General features: G+C 38.2%; 1 protein-coding gene across 1 annotated transcript in view; it reads left to right on the plus strand.

Moving 5' to 3' along the window:
- Positions 1-1,149: 1,149 nt before the first annotated feature.
- The window catches only part of LOC311180080 (cadherin-related family member 3-like), a gene marked incomplete at its 5' end in the record, with an annotated part of 63,100 nt that continues 42,630 nt past the window's right edge, over positions 1,150-21,619 (plus strand). Inside the window, 4 exons of the mRNA XM_084247747.1 lie at positions 1,150-1,177; positions 6,704-6,900; positions 10,343-10,514; positions 11,977-12,065. Coding sequence (XP_084103873.1) covers positions 1,150-1,177; positions 6,704-6,900; positions 10,343-10,514; positions 11,977-12,065 — 486 coding nt within the window. The remainder of the gene's footprint in view (positions 1,178-6,703; positions 6,901-10,342; positions 10,515-11,976; positions 12,066-21,619) is intronic.

Genomic DNA, 21,619 nt, shown 5'->3' on the forward strand with positions numbered 1-21,619 from the left:
TATTTCCAGCAAAAACTTGTACAAAATATGTTTAATATTCTAAGAATAAATGATGGGTATCTTCAAACTGAAAAAGCTTTCTGCGATAATTTCTAATTTCTTAGTTAGACATGACTAGATTTGATAGTTCCAATAAAAATAAATGATAATATTGGCAAAAACAACCAGAAACTTCTATCCTGTGCTGACAATGTGGTACCACCATGTATTTATACTTGTTAGCCACTTGAATGTAGCTAGGTTGAAATGAGATAGGCTGTAGTGTAAAATACATAATTTAAAGATTTCATATGAGGGGACTCCCTGGTGGTGCAAGGGGTTAAGACACAGAACTATGAAGCTATCCGCAGCCACTGCAGCATAAGTTCGATCCCCAGTCAGGGAGGTGACCCACATGGTGCAGCAGACCTCTCCTGTCTTGACCACTGCTCCCCTCAGCAGTGTATTTCAGTAGATCTGCCTGTTCTGCTTCCCAATCTGTCTCTGGTGAATCCTCTCACCCCCATACCTCTAGCCTGTACCCCAGTTCTTGTATAAATAAATCTTTAAAAAAAAGATTTCATATGAATAAAAGAATATAAAATCATATTAACATTTGAAAATGTTGATATGTTGAAATGATTGTATTTTGAATGCATTGAGTTAAATAAAATATAATAGTAAAAATGTTATATTGCACAGTGCTACTCTATAGTCCTAGAAATCCTTTAAGCAGAAGTATTCTTGAGGTATGGAATACTTTGCTTGAAACTACTATTACTGTTTTATGTGTGCATCTACCTTTTTGAAATTGAAATAATAGGTGAAATGATCACCTAGACTTAGCTGCTACGTCACTGAATAAAGTAAGGATATAACAAAGTCTAAGAAAGATTTTATTTCAATTTAGCTTTGCTCTATCTAGTTTTTGTGAGTTTGTGTTTGGGTGGAATTTTAAAAAAAATTTGTTAAATCAGTCTTTTTGTTTTCTGGTATTATTGATGATTTACATTGATCAAAGATGTGATTTAACAAAAATAGTCAGGCTCACAAGCTAGAAGACTTTCGATGTCTTGAGAGGACAAGATGTTTTGAATATCAGATTTCACATAAAATTTCCATTTTTAGATGATCATAAAAATAAGATGGGGTAACAGTCCACATTCCCATATGAGGCAAGTAGTGGCTGCCCCATTAGGTAGGAATTAGCTTTCAATTTCACCATAGTCCCCATTATACCCTGCCACTAAACCTAGCAACTGGGCATTATATCATATTACATCAAAGGAGTGCAACTAATTTTCCCAAATCTTCTCTTTTTCTTTTTTTAACAGAGTTTATTTATTTATTTATTTTAAGATTTGTTTATTTATTTATACAAGCACTGGGTACAGTCAGAAGTGCAGTAGGGTGAGAGACTTTACCAGAGCCAGAGCAGGCAGAGTGATGAAATACACTGCTGAGGGGAGCAGCGGGTGCGGCAGGAGAGGTCTGCGCACCATGTGGGACCCTCGCCGGTGGCCAGGGATCGAAGCGGCGCTGTAGAGCTTCGCAGCCCAGCGCTCAACCGCTGCCCCTTTTCTTAGATACAAAAGTGTAACTTCTCTGTCTCCATCATTCTATGAATTCACATGCCAGCATTTTAAAATAGTTTAAAGTTTTTTTTTTTTTTCACAACTTCTCCCTCTAATCCAGCTATGGACCGACCATCATTCTGATCCTTTTTATTTTTGTCCTATTAATTTCAGAAAGTGGAGTTTATTATGGAAATATTCTGATGGGAACTTCATAATAAAACGACAAACCTACTTATTTAAATAACAGTTTGATGAATGGGTTGATGTACATGGAAAATTACTGCCTTCTTTCCTAGAAATTGTTATACATTCAAAGTATTGTGATGTTTTCCCAGGATACTCCATTAGCATGGAAATCTAAACATTCCCAAGTTTTTCAGCACATAAAAATATAGTGAAGAAAACTTGAAAGCAATTCATTATTTAATGTGATGGCAAAAAGCCCTATCAAATGCAGAAGCCACCCTTGACATGTCCCAGACTAAGAATAGGAAAAAAAATCTAAAACCAATGGAGTAACATGTAATTTTAAAGATTTATTTTTATTTATGCATACAAGAGCTGGGATGTAGGCCAGAGGTGCAGGGGGTGAGAGGATTCGCCAGAGACATAGTGAGGAACAGAACAAGCAGATCTATTGTAATACACTGCTGGGGGGAGCAGCGGGAGAGACAGGAGAGGTCTGCTGTGCCATGTGGGTTAGCTCCCGGGATGGGGATTGAACTCCTGCCATAGTGGCTGGCAATAGCTTGATAGTGCTGAGACTTTAACCCCTGTGCCACCAGAGAGGCCCAATATGTACTTTTAAGTTTTCAGTTGCATACAGTATCACAAAAGAATACAATGCTGCTAATTAGGTCAATACTCCCTAATTGATGTACTTTAGTTAGCAATAAGGGAATCATTTTATTTGTTTACATGTTCACTTAATCATTCAACAAACAAATGGTTACTAGGGCCACACACTGTTCTTGGTACTAAGGATGTGACAGGGAATAAATGAAAATTCCCATTACAGTGTTTCCATTTGAGGAAGGATGGAGGAGGCAGAAAGTAGACTAATAAAACAATAGAAATAAACAAGCAATACATGAAAGTTCCTAACTTTCATCTACAAGGGCCATGATGTTGCTATTTTAGATAAGGGTGTCCTGGGGAGACTGTCTGACACAAGGATATATCAGGGTCTTAAAGGAAGTGAGTAAATGAGACTTGTGGCTATGTAGGGAAGAATGATAAGGGCAAAGGTCCTGAGGCAGGACCTCTGATAAGTTTAAGGAAGAGAAAGACTGTGTGGTTGGAACATAGAGAGTGAGGGTAAGAATAGTACAATATAAGATCAGATAGACAAAGGGAGAACTATTGTGTGTGGCCTTGAGGCCAATCTATGAACTTGGTCTTTACTCCATGTGAGATGAAAAGCAGTTAGCAGATTTGAGAAAATCTGCTACAATGCGCTTACTGATAAGTTATTGCTGCATTAGTTTTCTTTTGCTGCTGCAACAAATTCTCACAAACTTGGTGGTACCTCAAGACAGCACATAAATGGATTTATGTGTTTTTTTTTTAAACTTATCATTCTGCAACTAGTCTGACATGGGTTTCAGAGGGCTAAAATCAAAGCACCAACAAGATTGCATTTACTTTTGGAGTCTCCAGGGGTGAATCCATTTCCTTGCCTTTTTTAGCATCTAGAGTCCATACACATTCCTTGGGTCATACCTCCTGCTTCATCTTAAGGACCAGCAAAGTTGCTTTTTTCCTGACCTTCTCTTTACATCTCCTTTTGACAGTCTTCTGCCTCCCTCTTACAATCTTAAGGACCTTTGTGATCACATTGGACTCATCCAGATAACCCAGGAGAATCTCCCCATCTCAAGATCCTTAACTTAGTCATATTTATCACATTTTGCCATGGAGGCTAACATATTCAGAGGTTCTCAGGATTAGGAAATGAACATCTGGGGAAGGGGGGAGGGACCATTATTCTATCAAACCTCCAAGCATCATACTTTGCTAAATCATCATAGTCTCCAACCCCCAACATACACAAATATCCTTTGCAGAATACAAACATCAGCTATGGAAAAAAAGAGAATCTGAATAAGACTAAACTACTCTTCCAGAGGGAAATCAATGAGCAGAAATTAAAACTTTCCACTTACAGATTTCATGGTTCGGAAATTTCCAGATCAATTCTTAAACAGAAAGGCTGCTCTGTGACCTAAATCATGCATTTGGAAACAACAGCATTTTTTAATATAGGAAAGAGGATGGTGACAATATCTATGACTAGAGAAATGCCTGCAACCATCTTTAGAATCAGATTCAAGGACTGAGAGCCAAGAAAAACTCCTTAGATGGAGATTGAAAAAAAAAAAAAAAGTAAAAAGCATTAATTCTCCAGCAAAAAGGTGCAGGTGCTGGCAGATGGAAGTTGGGTGTGTGCATTGAAATGGTAAGAGCTGAAGGCATCTGGGTGGGTCAGAGTACGCATGCTTCCTTCCTCTTCCTGGATTCATCTCACCTCTAATTAGGCTGGAAATGACTGGGAAGGGAGATCAGGAGCAGGTCCAAGGCCTTATCCCTCACTGTGAAAGGCACTGACATGTTCTCTTACTGTGAATGGCCATGACAGTGTTCTCCATGGTTTTTTTTTTGTTTGTTTGTTTTAAAGATTTATTTGTTTATGCATACAAGAGTTGGGGTACAGGCCAGAGATGGGGGGTGGTGGTGAGAGGATTCACCAGAGACAAAGTGGGTAGCAGAACAGGCCCCTCAGTAGTGTATTTCAGTCAATCTACTTGTTCTGTTCCCTACTCTGTCTCTGGTGAATCCTCTCACCTCTCACACCTCTGGTCTGTACCCTAGTTCTTGTATAGACAAATAAATCAATCTTTAAAAAAACAAAACAAAACAAAACAATCCCAGGCAGATTGACTGAAATACACTGCTGAGAGGAGCAGCAGGCAGGTCAGGAGAAGTCTGCTGCACCATGTCGGTCAGCTCCTTGGCTGGGGATCAAGCTTGTGCTGCAGTGGCTGCGGATAGCTTCACACTGCGGGGTCTTAACCCCTTGCGCCATCAGAGAGGTCCCTATTCTCCATGTTTTGTAGTACATTGCAAAAGATGATTATTTAAGAATCAGCAAAGTTGCTTCTTTCTGACCTTTTTGCATTAATAAAGTAATAAACAGATAGCAATACCTGCCTACCTTATTAGCACTCAACAACTGCTTGACCAACTAAATGGACACAGAGCTTTAAATGAGAATGGAGAGGTAACAGGATCTGCATTTGGGGCATTGTCTTAATGTTTTCTTTTTTTGTTTGGTTTGATTTTTAGATTTATTTATTTATGCATATAAGAACTGGGGTGTAAGCCAGAGATGGGGGGGTAGGGTGAGAGGATTCACCAGAGTGGGGAGCAGAACAGGCACTGAGGGGAGCACTGTGTGAGACAGGAGAGGTCTGCTGCGCCATGTGGGTATCTCCCTGGCCAGTCAGTTGGGTCAATCAGCATCGAACTAGTGCTGCAGTGGCTGGTGATAGCTTGATAGCGCTGTCTTTAACCCTTGCGCCACCAGAGAGGTCCTGTTTGCTTTTTTTCAAAGAAGTTTTGAGATCTACCTTTTAGTCCACTTCATCTAATAATTTCACCATAAAGAAAAGGTCCAGGTGAAATTAAAGGGAGGAGAGAAAGAGAGAGTGAAGTCAAAGTAGGTCAGCTCAGGAGGGTGGATAATGACTTTTGTTGCTGAATGCTTTGTGATTTCCATCACTAAGTAATTTCCTGATACTGCAGGGTTAGACAAAAGTTGTATGGAATAATGTCATTTAGGGGCCTATTTTACTCCACATTTCTTGCTTCATGTCTAATAACTTAGAATGAATTGATGTAAAATAAATCCTACATTTCTTATGAGAGTAAATGGCAAATCTTTATTAAAATAATGATCATTAGTCCAAGTCACTTATCTCCTAAATATAGTGATCTGCTGCCTACTTGGTTCAGCCAAAAGATTGTGTGTCAAGCAACATTTGACTTAGAGCTTCAGAGACGATGTGGTGCTTGTCCAAGTCGTCACCTGGTCAATAAGAGGCAGAACTGAGATCCAAGTCAAGCTTTGCTTGGTCAAGTCCATCTCAAAAGAGTCCTGTTCCTTCTGCTCCAGAGCTACTGCTATAAGTTGGGGGGGGGGGTTTCAAAATTTGAAACTCTGAGAAACTTCTGTTTTTTTCTATTTTTGCCCCACGGGACTTCATTCTGAATCATACAAAAATATGTCATTTCAATCCAGCAAGTTTTGGGTTCAAATCCAGACTCTACCATTTATTAGATGTGTTGTTTAAGGTCATTTGGCCAGTCTGTGCCTTACTTTTCTTAAGCGCAAAGCAGAAGTGATAATAATACCCCCCAACACCCTGAGCTGCTGTGAAATTAATGAAGAGATTCATGTGAAAGAGTGTCATATAAATGGTCATGAATATTAATTATTATTCATTCCACAAATATATATTAGTGCTTTTATTTAGTGCTCAACAGAAACACATTCCTTGTGGTTAGTGTTTATAGAGATGTTCCTTCTTTTTTTTTTTTTTTTTGATAAAGCCAGAGTCCTAGAGGATTAAAGTTCCACCTTTATGACTTCATTTAACCTCGTAAATTACTTCCTAAAGCTCTTATCTACCTGACTCAGTATCTTGGAATTTAGAGTTTCAATACATGAATTTAAGGGGGATACAATATAGTCCATAGTATTCTGCCCTTTTGCCAAATGTTAATCTCATTCTGATATACCCTCACAGACACATCCAGAATTATCTCTGGTCAAATGTCTGGATTCCTCAGGGCCCAGGCAAGTTGACATGTAAAATTAACTATCACAGTCTCTGACCCAGGAGACTTGACACTTCATTAGCATCTGTGAAACTGTGGCAGGCTAACATCCTAGCTTGGAAGTAAGGTAAGTTCTCAGATCTTTCATTGTTCTTGATGATTTTATCAAACTAACTCAATTGATTTTAAGACTTTTAATAGAAAGGGAACTTTAATTATTGTGCTTTTCCTTTGTGGTTTCAAAATATAAAAGATGTTGGGAAGTATTGCAAAAATTTTTATTAAAAAAATATTGTGTTTCCTCTAAGTCATTCTAGCTTTTCCAAATTTTGGTATTGAAAATGCCAGCCCTGTACCGGAAAATGCCTCTGAACACACACGGGTTGCCTTAATTACTGTGTCTGTCTCACCTCACGCTTCTCTGATTGGAGATCCTGTTATCATTAATGTGAATCCTGTAATTCATCCATTTGTGCTGTCTCGTATATCTGCACATCAGTGGGAAGTAAGTATGTAGGTAAAGAGTACATCACTTGTACCAGAAGGGTTTTTTTTTTTTTAAAGATTTATTTATTTATACATATAAGAGCTGGGGTACAGGCCAGAGGGTGAGAGGATTCACCAGAGACAAAGTAGGGAACAGAACAGGCAGGCTGACTGAAATACACTGCTGAGGGGAGCAGTAGGCGAGACAGGAGAGGTCTGCTTCGCCATGTGGGTTTCTCCCTGGCCAGCCGGGGATAGAACTCGTGCTGTAGAGGCTGCGGATTGCTTCATAGTGCGGTGCTTAACTCCTTGCGCCACCAGGGAGGCCCTGTACCAGAAGGGTTTTAAAACAAAAGGATCATCTTCTCTCTTAAGGGAAAGACAGGCCTGAGAGTCTATGAGAACTTCTAAAGAGGGCACTTGACTAGTCAGCTTACTTGAGCTTACATGACAATCCTCAGAATGAGTAGAAATTAAATAGGTGAAGAGAGAGAGAACTACAGATGGAGGGAATAGCATGTGTAAAGGCCCTGAGGCATGAAGAAGGGTGGAGAAGGAACCAAGAGGAAACCGAACGTGGTGGGAGCTAAAGGGAAATGTAGTGAAAATTTAAACTTCAAAGGAAGAGCCAGCAGGACCTGTCAGATATGTTAGAAAGTTTTGTTTTTTTTTTTACCATCTAGTATAAAAAAGCTAATTTCTTCCTCCAGCGCCAAATTTATGCAGGCTTACTGATCATTTTAGAGGTTCTGAGTTTCCTACACTCAGTTCTTCAAATGTGATGCCAACCCACAGTCCTTGTCTGGGCCCCTCTGCACTACCCCTGTGGAGCCTGAGAGCAGGGACAGCAATGTGAACAGGAAGTCCCTGCCACTTTCTGTGTTGTGAGTAACGAGGGACCCTAGGGCTGTGTGGCTTCCACCAAGGTTTCTTATGCAGGGGAGTCTGAATTGGTTCTTAACTTTTAAGAGATTCCCAAACTGATAGGTTGCACACATACCTAAATCACCAATTAGGAGGAGTCATAAGAGACTGTAAAATAATAGTTAAGAAGAGGGATTGTGGAGCCATACTGCCTGGTTTCAGACAGAAGGATCAAATTATATTACATTCTTTGTAAAACACATTAAAAGACTTTGAAAAGCCAACAAGAAGTTTCCATGGCAGAGCTCAGTTGCGAGGGGAGCAAGCTGTTAGAAGAAAGGGTCACAGACGCATGTTTTCTAAGGCCTAGTCGGGGGATGGTTAGGATTTTAGATGTATTCTAAGTAAGGTAGGGCATTATTTACCTATAGTCACAAAAATATTGTATAACAAGCCACCTCAACAATCGGTGGCATACAGCAGTAAGCACTTATTTCTTGCCCATGTACCTGAGGGTTGGCTGTTCTCACAGCCGGAGTTGGGTTTGTTCCTCCTGCTCCTCATCCTCCATTAACATTGAGGACATGCCCAAAGCCACATGTATATTTTAAGATCTATGTCTCCTTATATTCCATGCATTACAACTAATCATATTTCCAAGTCATGGGTTGGAGAAATACACAGTACAAAGTCATATGGCATATGGCAAAGGACTGGATATAGGTAATGGTAAAGAATTGGTAACATTGAATACACTTCCTGTATCTAACAGAGCATTGGGAGTTTGCAGAAAAGAGAGATGATATGCTTACATTAAAACAAACAAAAACAAAAACAAAACTATTATAGCTACTGTGAGGAGAAGAGACTATATAGTGTCAAGGGGTACGTTCGGGGTTATTGACTATCCTCCCCCAATTTTTTTTAAGATTTATTTATTTATGCATACAAGAGCTGGGGTGTAGGCCAGACGTGTGGGGGGGGGGGTGAGAGGATTCACCAGAGACAGAGTGGGGAGCAGAACAGGCAGATCTAGTGAAATACACTGCTGAGGGGAGTAGTGGACAAGACAGGAGAGGTCTGCTGTGCCATGTGGGTCAGCTCCCTGGCCGGCCGGGCATGGAACTCTCATGCTGCAGTGGCTGGCAATAGCTTGATAGGACTGTCTTTAACTCCTGTGCCACCAGAGAGGGCCTCCTCCGCAAATTTTATTATTGTCAGATTTAAATTTGCTTCTAAATTCAGTTAGATTGAAAATGCTATCTCATGCCTGTTCTTATTTAGATATTAGATGTTTCTTGCAAATCTGAACAGCAGAATGGTAACAAACAGTGTGTATGAGAGAGTGAGGTAGTGACTCATAGCTGTTCTAAGCAGAGATTTGGGGGTTAGTAAACCTCGGTTTGAGCAACAGCTTCTCTAGTTGGTACAAAGTGACCTTGGGAAAAATAACTTGACTTTTTTTGCACTTTGGTTGTCTTTTCTGTACAAATAGATGAATAATAACAATACCACCTCATAAAGGTTGGTAAGAAAATCCTATAAGATAATGTATATAAAATGCCATCTTAGTGTTTGGTCCATAATGAGCAATTAACACACAGTTGCTCTTATTATAATAGTTTATACTTCAATAATCAACAATATTATAGTCCAATTACAGATAACAAAAAATGATAAGAAAGATGGTCATATCATAGCTATATCAGGACAGCTCTAGATAGCTGTTCAAATATGAATAGATAAAACATGAAGCAGTTGCAAAGGATAGAAATAAATCTACAGGTAAAACAAAACTAAATGAGTTAATATCTGTCTTATAGCCTTACAGTATAAAAGACATTTACTATTTCATTTGAAGTTTATGATTAAGTCTATGATTATCTTTTATTGTATATCCTTCCTTGAAGTGCATATATTTGTTTGGTTTACAAAAGACTTAGAGATTAGGGAGGGTGTCTGGGCAGGTAATCAAATAAAAAAGAGAAAAAATCAGAATCAAAGAAGTCTCCCAGAGAAACAATGCAGAGCTTAAATGAATTGATTTACGTAGATAAATCAATGGAGATGAGACAAGGTACCCTTTGGTTACCTAATTTTCAAATTGCTACCTGTCATTGAGCAATATAAGTGAGGTTACACAGGCAGAATGGCAAAAGGAATCTAAGTTACTCTTTGTATGTGCCCTTTTTGTTCCCTGGGTGAGAGTAATCAATCAGAGGGGACTTTGACCATCTTGCCATCTTCTTCCATCGTACAGTGTAAAGAATAACACCTGAATTTTTAAAAACCCAGCAAGTATTTTTTGAAAAGCCTTGAACTTTGCAAGGTGCTAGGGAGAAGAAGGGCACAGTTGCTGCCTGTGTAGAGCTCTCAGTGCAGAGGGAGCTACAACCAGCAGGGCCAGCCTGAGCTCAGGGCTGTGCTCGCTGGGTAAGGGAGGACTTGAGAATAGTGCTATGCTTAATTGTGGCTTAAAAATCCTGTATCTGGCCTCCCTGGTGGTGCAGCACTGTGTAGCTGTCAGCAGCCTGTGTAACCTCACTTTTATGAAGTCAGTCATTCACTATGTTATTCTGCCTTTTTTTTTTTTTAAGTTATTCACCACTGGAGAAATCAGCTTAGACTTTGAGACCGTTACTCTCTACTCCTTGGTAATCTATGCCAAAGACAGCCAAGGAGCCACAGCATCACAGACCATTTTAATCCAGATTGCAGATGTGAATGAACCCCCGACCTTTATTGGATCCCTTGCTCAGGGACACCAAGGTACAGAGCTCTTCTCTTGGGGAAGAAAACACCCAAAGGAGGGTATATGCAGAAGCCAAGCCCTATGTCCTCTGTGCTCTCATAGTGTCACAGCTAAAAGAGTGATAGGAGAATAATGATAACAAAAATCATGATAAATGGTCACTAATTATGTAATAGGCCCTGTACTAAGAGCTTCAGCTGTATTATTTTCACAGCAGTGGAGACAGGTTCTATTTGTATTTGTGTTGTATAGATGAGTTAACATTCTATACAAAGGTCAAGCAACCTGTTCAGTGTTAAAAATTATTCATTTATCTGCTTGATTATTGTGTACTAAAATGAGCCCTTTATTCATGTGATTATGTAATTAACACTGTCTATGTCATTAAGTAGAAATGTCGTGAGGGCAAGGATCATGTTATTTTTACTCTCTAATTGATTTCTATGATGTATGAACCTCTCACTTTTGTCTCATTCTTTCTCATCTGCCTAGGTAGTCAAATATTTAATACCTATGTATGGATGATCCATGTTCTCCATTAAAAGCATAAACATTTGAGGTTTAGCTGGTGATGGCCACTAAGGGAAGAGCTATTAAGCTTTTCTGAGCCTCAATTTTCTCATTGGTTAAGCTGAGTTATTAATCCATTCTTGATGACGCTTACCTGCAAGTGTGTTAATGGGTCAACCATAGTGCTAAGCATGAATAAATGTTAGTCTTGTTTCCATTTCCTTCTACAAGCAGATGATTAACTTCCCCACAGCAGATCCAAAGTCAAATCATGCTCTATGACTTCTGAAACAGAGTCTGGTGCCAGGTTGCTTTAGACACTCCACGAGCTTTTGCCTATGGGACAGCCAGGCCAGTGTCCTGTCAAGAATCCAAATGGACCTGTGGACTCTGGATTTCCCCAAATCCTGTCCTATTGACTTCTCTGGGGATGGGTCCTCTTCCTTAGGCACTGAGGGATCTGCCACTATTTCCGTATTTCTGAGCCCAGAAGAGTGGTTTAACAGTAAATTGGCAAGTTTGTGTTTCCCTGCTGTTATTTTAAAAAATAGAAGAGGGCAAATGTAAGAAAGAGATAGGCAATAAGATAATCAGATAATATTAATGTATTAGCTTTGAACTTGAGTCTATTGTTTAATCTTTGTAAAGCTCAGTAAAATGGAAATAATAAAGTCACCAATGATGTCAAGTACTTAGCAATTAAGAAACATTTAGAAATGTTAAATATTGTTATTGTTTAAATTTCTAAATATCCTTGCTCTGTTTGACACATGATAGACACTTGATACATGGTGTCTACTATTATTATGGTTATGATTATTATGATTAATGGGAATCACCCTTTAAAAATATCTGTACTGAGCCAGCACAATGCCTTAAGTTTTTTTGAAAATCCAGATTTCATGATGGTCTTGGGGTCTTGTAATGGTGACATGCACTCAAATACAACTATTTTACATTTTCTGGCAGTTACTGAGATTTATATTCTAGAAGACACTGCTCTGGGAACAGTCATTTATAGAGCAGTTGCCAAGGATCCAGAGGATGAAGTTTTGGAGGTAATTTATGGTTTGGGGCAAAGAATATCAGAGCCTGGTGGTTTAAATGTGACCTCAATCACATAGCCACAGAAACAATCACGTTAATTAAACCCACAATTTAGGTTTCAAACATAACTTTTGCCTCAATTGTCAGCACATTTCCGGCAAAAAGTATTGAAGGTTGGGTTGTCTGTACAACTGCTTTCCTTCTAGTATCTTCTACCCTGTGTAGGCAGGCCCCATCTAACCTTTAGGTAACTTCTGACAAAAGATTCTAAGACATTTCAATTCATTTTTGGGGTACAGCCATACACACTGTTAAGAAACAACACAGCTTTCTGGCTAAATCAATTGGTATTTCAAAATACTAGGTCTCATCTTCAGGCTTTATAATGCCCCAGGAATATACTTGTTTTCAGAATAGGTGTCTTCCAGTTATAGATAATGTGAGAGAGAGAGGAAACTTGGACTTGGTGCTGGGAGGCTTGGATATAAGCCCTGACATATACCCAGGAAGCTTGAATACAAACCCTGCAAGTTATTTGACATTTCTGCTTTTCTGTTTCAACTATAAAATTGGGATAAGGATATCTACTTTGGCCTCTCATATTGCTTTTTCTCATATTATGAGTGTTAAAGTGGTTTTTAAAACTCTTTAATTTGTAAAATAGCTTGCAAATGACAGCACTTATTATTGTCTTCATTTTAATGTCATATGAAATGACTATCAAACTGCAACATTTTTTAGCTAATGAATTGAAAGACAATAATATCCTAGTTTTAATTTTTTAATGTTGCATTGCTTTCCCAACTGGGTTAAAAGTTAGAGTTATCCATTTTGATGCTGCAATTTTAACATTTACAATTTACTGGTATTGCTTCTGGATCTGTGTCTAAAGCAACTGGAAACAATAGATGGCCACTGATGTCTGAGGCACTGTCCACATGGTTTTTAAAAATATTCAATACACTTGAGTAATTAATTACACAAAGGAACACTGCTGATGTCAAGCTCCCCCACACACATTTGTCTCATTCTCCTCCCAAAAGCACAATGCTACTTCCAGGATGGATCTAGAAAGGTCACAGCTTCCTTCACAACATGCAATTAAGCCACCTAATCATGCATATTTCTCCAAATCAACATGTTCAAGATTATAGCATTAAACCAAGCACTAAGCAACTCTAGCTACATAGAAATCAGATATCATATTACAATTGCTTCCTTGGTATTCTCCATGGCAGCTCACCCACCATGTTGACATTTCAGGGTGGAAACTATATCACTGTCCAATTGGGTTTCTCTCTCACTCTAACATGCAATCACAATGACTTAGGAGCCAATTAATGCAAGTAATTCATTTCAAATGAAGGACTCCCAAATGCTTGCTCACTGAGATTAAGTGTTTCTGGCCCTGGCCCTATACTTTTCTCAGAAGGAATTGGTTCCTGGGCCATATTTGGAAGGCTCATGCTATGTTCTTTGTAGGTTTTACCAAACGTGGAATGACATTTCAGGGTTGACATAAGCTGTGGAAACGTACATTTAGATATACTCCTACACACATCCTCTGACACAGTAGGTCAGGCCAGATGTGTTATTCAAATTCTAATGACCTGGCAACAGCTTTCATCTGTCAGAGTCTTCATATTGATACAGAGAAGAATTCATTCTAATTTGGGAAAGAACTCACCACTGTTTTGGAGTCTGATGTTTGAGGATACTAATAATGACTTTAATAATCGCGTTTATCATGTGACAGTCACGTAATTTAATTTTTATCAGTGAATTTCCCAGGTTAATCCCTGAAGTATATGTTATTTCCGCTATCATATTAATTAGTGAATTAATAACTGTATTATTATGTTTTTTAATTTATAGATGAGGAACATTAGGCTAACAGGATTAAACAATTTACCTAAATAATAAATAGTAGAGTTGAGATTCAAACCCATCTCCATTTTGCTCTAATAAAAGCTGTGTGTTTTTTACCAACAAAAACAATACCACAGTGTATGTGACACAGCACAAGTTCCACCAGATATTTCATGAGAGGAAAAAAGATTCTGTGATCAAATGACTTTGGAAGATAATGTCTATCCATCTCCTTTGATTTTACAATATAAAACATTTTAAATATCCTGAAGCATTCTCTTATAGATATTGAGTTAGCCAAATATGTTCTAATTATTTGTCTGTAGCATTTTTAAAAATAAAACACAAGACCTATTCCAGTCATCTATAAGCTGGAAGGAAAAAGAAAAATATCGGATGGTTTCACCTATAGCGGAATATAGGGGGACCAAATAAGACGTCAGTATAAAACAATAACAACAGTACAAAACACAACAAAGCAAAAACAGATAATTATAAATCAGAGACATCCTGCAGGGCAGGAGGCAGGAGAGGGATCAGAGGGAGGGAGGGAGGAGCACAGAGGACTGAGGTGATGGTGCACAGGTACATTGGTGAAGGAAGTTTTATGGGGACTACACCTGAGGGGGCGGGAAGCAAATATTGTTTAAAAATAAACAAAAGATGTAAAAAATAAAAAAATAATAAAAAAAGCCCCACACTTTCATAATTCTTTTTTAAAGACTTATTTTCATTTGTTTATACAAGCACTGGGTACAGTCAGAAGCGTAGGAGGGTAAGAGAAATCACCAGAGCCAGAGCAGGGAGCAGAACAGGCAGACTGATGAAGTACACTGCTGAGGGGAGCAGTGGGCGGCAGGAGAGGTCTGCACGCCATGTGGGACCCTCGCCGGTGGCCGGGGATCGAACGGTTGCTGCATAGGCTGCGGGCATCTTCGCAACCCAGTGCGCAACCGCTGCACCACTGGGAGGCCCCACACTTTCATAATTTTTACCACCAGAAACTCCATTAGGTTCTCACTGTAAGGACCTAATATTTCTCTGTGGGAGAGTAAAGAGAATCATTGTGAAATAAACCCAAAATGTTATCTATAGTAAAAACCTACTTTCTAGGGGAAATGACTTTTCCAGAGCCTTGTCTCATCTGGGATGCACATGTGTGCACACACAGACATACGCATACACACACACACACAGAAGTGAATGAATTTAAGGTTCAGAGAACCAGAGATAAAGTCGAGAGAAGTCATAGAAAAATAAACACCTTACATATAGAGGAACATCGACAAGAAACAAAGCGGACTTCATGTAAGAAACAGCATAAAGAAAGAAGATAGTAGAATCAACTCAGTAAAGTGTTGAAAGAAATAAGCCCCACCAAGAAATCTATATCCAATGAAATTGTTCTTCAAAAGCAAAGGAACAGGATAGTCAGATGCCATAAATGACCTTTCAGCCAATGACATGCGCATATGTGGATGGTCCTTATGTCCAGCCTTAGTGGGATTTAGGTTGTGCCATCTACATTTATGTAATTACACTTGATAATGTTTGCACAATGACAAAATTGCTTAATGATGCATTTCTCAGAAGTATCCCCATTGTTAAGCCAGGCATAACTGTAATAATTTTCTCAGACAAAGCATGAGGAAATTCATTACTGGCATACCTGACCTATAAGAAATATTAAAGGAAATTCATCAGCAAGAAGGAAAAGATATAGAAACATGGATCTACATAAAGAAAAGAAAGCTATGAGAGAAGAAATAAATGAAGGCAAAACAATTTATTTTTGATTGCTCTAAAAAGTAATTTAAGGGGCCTCCCTGGTGGTATAGGAGTTAAAGTCTCAGCACTGTCAAGCTATCACCAGCCACTGCAGCATGAGTTCGATCCCCGACCAGGGAGCTAACCCACATGGTGCAGCAGACCTCTCCTGTCTTACCTGCTGCTCCCCTCAGCAGTGTATTTCAGTCGATCCACCTGTTCTGATCCCCACCTTGTCTCTGGTGAATTCTCTCACCACCCGTACCTCTGGCCTAGACCCCAGTTCTTGATGCATAAATAAATAAAATAAATCTTTAAAAAAAAGTAATAAAAGTGGTAACAATGTATTGGAAGGTTATTGTACACTGAAAAGGGAAATCAATGATATTACTATCATAGGAAGGAACAATTGGGATATTCTGTTATAAGATACCTATATTACTTATAAAGTGTATTCTGCTATTTGAAAATCTACTTAGATTAGTTAAAAATGTAAATTGGAAACTTTGAGACAATAACTAAAAAATTTAAAAAGATGTAAAATTGATACACTAAGAAAGGAAATAAAATGGAATCATATAAAATGTTCAATTAAACAAAGAAGGGGAAAACAAAGTTCAAACTCAATGAGTAGAAAATGGTTATACACATGGTAGATTTAATTCAACTAATACAAATGGTTTATATGCATCAATTCAAAGACAGATTGTCAGAGTGGATTAAAAAAATAAGCTCCACTTACATGTTGTCTGAAAAAAATGCAATTTAGTATAAAATTCATATATAATATAAAAATAGATTAAAAGTAAAGAGAGAGAGAGACAACTATGTTAGCACCAATCCAAGGAAAGTGGATATGGCTATATTAATTTTAACAAAAAATGAAGAGGGGACAGGTAGGGAATGTCTAGAAAAAGCTAGTCAGCAAAATCTGGGGCCCATCTTGCAATGATTAAAAGTGACTACAGATAGAAGACATACCTCCTTACCCTCTCTGCAGTAATGAAATCCCTGGGTGACTTAAGGCTAACCCTACTCTTCTCCATGGAAGTCTAGATGTTCCCCTGGATCTCAAGTTTACCCCAAGTCTCCATGTCACATCCCATTCATTTTGTAACCCCCTACCTGCACTCCCAGTTCAATAGTGGTAGGAATAGTGGGGTCTGTCTTTATTATTTACTGATTTTCTCTTGGGCATTTTATAATAGGCCAAGGAAGTAATAAACTAAGTCAACATCCTAATAACTTGTTGGAAAGATTTAAAATTATTCACTAAAGAGTAATTTCATAAAGTTGCCTTGTAGCCCTTGAAAGAAAAAAGGTATACCATTTAGTGACAAATGCACTTCTATTTCTATGCTTTTATTATTTTTCCTTCTTTGATAAAATAAATGCAATGACTCAATGTAGGTCACAGATTACATTTCCATTCAGTTAAGTATATTGATTGAAGACTGATAATGATCAAATTTTTATGGTGAAGTGATATTTGGAAATTCTAAGAGGCATAATTAGTGATGGAATCATCAAAAGACTCAACAATTATACTGTGTTGAGCTTATAATTATGGATCTGAGGATTTTAATTATATACTCCTCTTTTATAACTCAGCTGCAAAACAAACATTAAAGGGGAGAAAAAGATGAGTCTATTGAGTTAGAAACCAGAATATGTAAATTTTGCTTTATAATTTGGGGTGGCAATTCTGGTTTTAATAAATTATTTTTAAGTATAATCATTTGAGGGAAAAGGCCCATGTTGTCCTTTTGTATCTACATTTTCAATTTTTGTGTTTCACGCATGGTAGGAAGCACATCAAATAGGTAAAATGCATCCAGTTGTTGGAAGTTTTAGGTCCTGTCATTTCTGTACATATTTTGAAGATGGAATTGATAAATAGGAGTCTATTTTTTCTTTCTTCCAGCCTTAATCACTCAGAAAGTATCAGGATTCTTGCAACTAAGCTAAAACTTGACTCATATGAGATCTGTGTGCCTAAACAATTTGCATGTATTTCAATTCGTCATTGACAAACTTACAGGCACATTAGATAAAGGATGTAAAGAGAGAGGACTCAAAACAGTTTCTAGGTTTTTGACCTTGGCAATTATTGAAGAGGAGTGAGGTTGTGGTGGGAAATGAAGCATTTGGTTTTGGATCTGCTAAGATTGGAAAACCAATTAGACATCTAGGAAAGTGTAGGCAGCTAGATTAAAATATTTGGAGCTCATTCAAGACATGGGGACTGGAACATCAATTTGTAATCACCAGCCTATAGATAGTATTTACAGCTCAGAATGAAATGAGTTTACTTCTGGAGTAACCATGCACATAAACAAGAAGAGAAAAAGTTCAAGGATTGAAGTTGGATGTGCTCAGTGTTTGGAAGTTAGAAAGAGGAAGAGGCTAGAAAAATGAGACTAAACAGCACCATGGAGGTAACAGAAAAATCAAGAGAGTGGAGTATTTCCCAGAAGCACAGGAAAATGTATTTCAAGCAGGAGGGGCTGATCAAGTGCTGAACTGTTGAGGTAGAAAGAACTGAGATTACTGATCCATGGAGTTGCAAGAACTCAGATACATGCCTATCACAGAGCAGCTCATCCACGAGTGAAGGAAAGGGAGTCGTTGGCGACCTTGATAAGTTGAGTAGTTCAGAGGAGTAGTGAGAAAGTCATATTTGAGTAGATTCAAGAGAATGAGAAGTGAGAAATGTAGGATCAATAAACAGAGATAACTTCTGAAGAATTCTCCTAAACTGTAGAGCTGATGTATGATGAGGAAGATGTAGAATCAAGGGAAGTTTCCATTTTTTTTTAATACTTTATTTTTTTATTTTTATTTTTTTTAATAATAAATTTTATTTTTATATTCCCCATACAATTGCAACCCCCCATTTTGACCCCAATCCCTCCCCTCCCGCCACCCACCCCCCCAAAAGTGTCTCTGGTTCATAGATTTTTGTTGATTTTGATTTTCACTTTCTTATAGTTATTCATTTTCCTGGTCCCTTATTTAAGTTTTCTAGATTCCTGCTATGAGTGAGACCATCCGGTATTTTTCTTTTTCTTTCTGGCTTATTTCGCTGAGCATGATCCCTTCCAGTGCCATCCATGTTGCTGCAAATTGCATGTGTTTATCTTTTTTGAATGCTGAAGGTTTCCATTTTTGAATGATGAAAAATTACAACATACTTTATGCTAATGGTAATAATCCAGTAGAGAGGAGAAAACAAATGTGCAACAGATTGCTGGAGTGATAAGCCTTGAGTAGGCTGGGGAGGATGACATGGGTTCATGAAAGAGACCTTGGCTCTGGAAACTATAAGAACAGAGAGGAAAACAGGGTATACATGGATATTTGCAAAAGGTGACTAGAAATGGTGGTTGCATGTTCATTCTCTTGCCCATCCAATGATTACTGAGCATTTACCAGTTCCAAGCAGTGTTCTAGGAAGTAGGGCTAGCAGTGAAGAAAATGGACAAAAATTCCCTGCCCTCATGGAGCTTATATTCTAGTAGAATGCACGTCAACTACATATTTCTCTATCAGATGCTGCCAAAATAAAGCAGAGATGGGGCAAAATAAAGCAGAGAAGGTGGTAAGAAATTCTTTGATTTTAAATAGAGTTCCAAATGGATATTTTTTTCTGATTTCAGTTTTTCTCAGTGAAATAGCAAACCAGGCACACAGCAGGAGAGAGTAAGGAGAGGGGAGAGGTTATGCCGATAGTAGAAGGAAAAGAAGGTACGGATTTGCTGTCTTCAAGGGTGGGAGAATGAATTATCGAGAGAAATCTGAAAGGTGAAGGGAACCTTTAGAGAAGTGGCTATGGGGGACTATGGACAATATAGGAGAGCTTATTCATAAAAAATATTCTCCAGGACACTTTGGTAGGGTTTGGGTGTGCTGGATGTTTTGGATGATAGGAGCAATTTTCCTGGTGGTGAGGATTGAACGTCTCAAGGTGACTGAAGTATGTAAGCTATAATAGGATGTGTCTTGATGGTCTCTTAAAGGATGCAGGATCTGGATGAGCAGCACCAACTGCAATTATTACTTGAAAATGGAAGTTTATATGGTTGATGCTGGCATTGTTGCTAAGAACAGAACAAAGGCGGCCATCTTACTGGGAGTGGGTTCCCTTAAAATCTGCTCTGATCAATGTCAAAGGGTGGGGGAGGGGCAATCATTGCAGGAGACGTATTTTAAGGCTATTTGCATAAGGAAAGTGATGATTCAACCATGATTGTCCTGTTCATGGTCAACAGCTATATTGAAGGTCCAACAAAATAACAAATGTTCTGTTATTCATATTTGAAAAATCTATCAGAAATTAACATCACATACCTACCAACACACATTGTTGCCCTAATTCATTAAAAGGAAAAACTTTTGTACCTAATAGAAAAAAACAACTCTTTTGGCTGTTCAGAGTTAATTAACATAGTTTGTGGTAGTGTAGACATAGTAATGCTTTTACAAAATTTTATTATCTACATTTGTATTTTTCCTACACATAATCAGGCAGTGGCCTTGTTCTTTTTGATTCTGATATGTCATGGAATATCATTTAGTTTAGGTATAGACTAGCCAAATGATTTTGAGAATCGAGGTAATTATCTGTGTTATTCAAGCTAAAGAACAATTTTGCTTGAAATAGTACGTAATTGGGGGGAAGTGATTTTTAAGAAAAGCTTTAATTGTCTAGAAAAAATCATCCATTCTCCACTTGAAAGGCAGGTGCTTGGAGACAACCAAAATCATATTTTTAATAAACGCTTTTTGAGAGTATTTCTTTCATAATTGTACAACTTGCACTATCCTCCACAAGATGGCATGCAAGTTTGTAACATAGGCTAGCCAGTAGTCATGCTATTGCAAAACATCTTGTAACAAGCAATAACACCAAACAATAACACAAATTATTTTTGCCTGAAAATTGCAAATGTGTACACCACTGTGTGTTTTCTATATATAAAGGCTATTGTCTTACAAACATAAGGATTTCAAAGTATAAGGATTTAAAGAATATCTGAAAGGAAATCAATAATGTTAAGTATGTTCACACAAAGCAAATGAAGATTTGGCAATGACTAGCCTCCTCAACGTTGACACATATTGGAAATCCAATACAAGACAAAACGAGCAAAAATGTTCTTCTACTTATGTTTGAAAACACTTTTTTTTATGAGACTAAGAACAAAATCATAAATAAAACACTTATTTGTTGGAGGAATTCTCTCATTATTTTAAAGAATTCCTGAAAACTTTTTCTGGGACAACTGAGAAACAACAGGGCAATTTATGCTGACATTACTGTGGCTTTTTCTCTTTGCAGCAATAACAGAATCACCTGGGATGCATTTAACACAACACAAAAGCCTAACCCCTCCTCAGTCTACATCAGAATCTCTGGAGGTATGCCAAGGCATCAAAAAGCTCTCTGGCATTCCAATGGCCCCTCAGACATCAAAGTTTTCTGGTAGTACAGTGACTGCCTTCTCATTTACTGATGGCAGGCATCACTAATCAACCGCAGCATTTCTCCAACCCGAGCTCACATTTTATCTTAAGAGAATGCTCTCCAGACCCCTCCCAATCAATTCAGTTGAAATGAAGCCCGCTTGCTATCAGAGTTATCACAGAATATGGGGCAAAAGGAAGTGTTACTCATATAAAGTGTCTGTTTTCTTAATGTGGCAACTATGCTTCCTAGCATGGAGGCATGCTAGAACAATTGTTTCATCTGCTATAATGAAAGACCTTTTGGAGATGGTAGTGTGCAATATCCATGCTCTTCCCAGATTGCCCTGGATCCCACTGTGCTATTTATGTGTGATGCTCCCAACTCTGCCCAACCTCAATGTGCTTTTGTCCTTCAAAAAGGACAGAGCTTAGAATTTGCTTGCACTTGCTACAGCAGTTA

Source organism: Talpa europaea (genome assembly GCF_964194135.1).
Source record: "Talpa europaea genome assembly, chromosome: 11".
Lineage (NCBI taxonomy): Eukaryota > Metazoa > Chordata > Mammalia > Eulipotyphla > Talpidae > Talpa > Talpa europaea.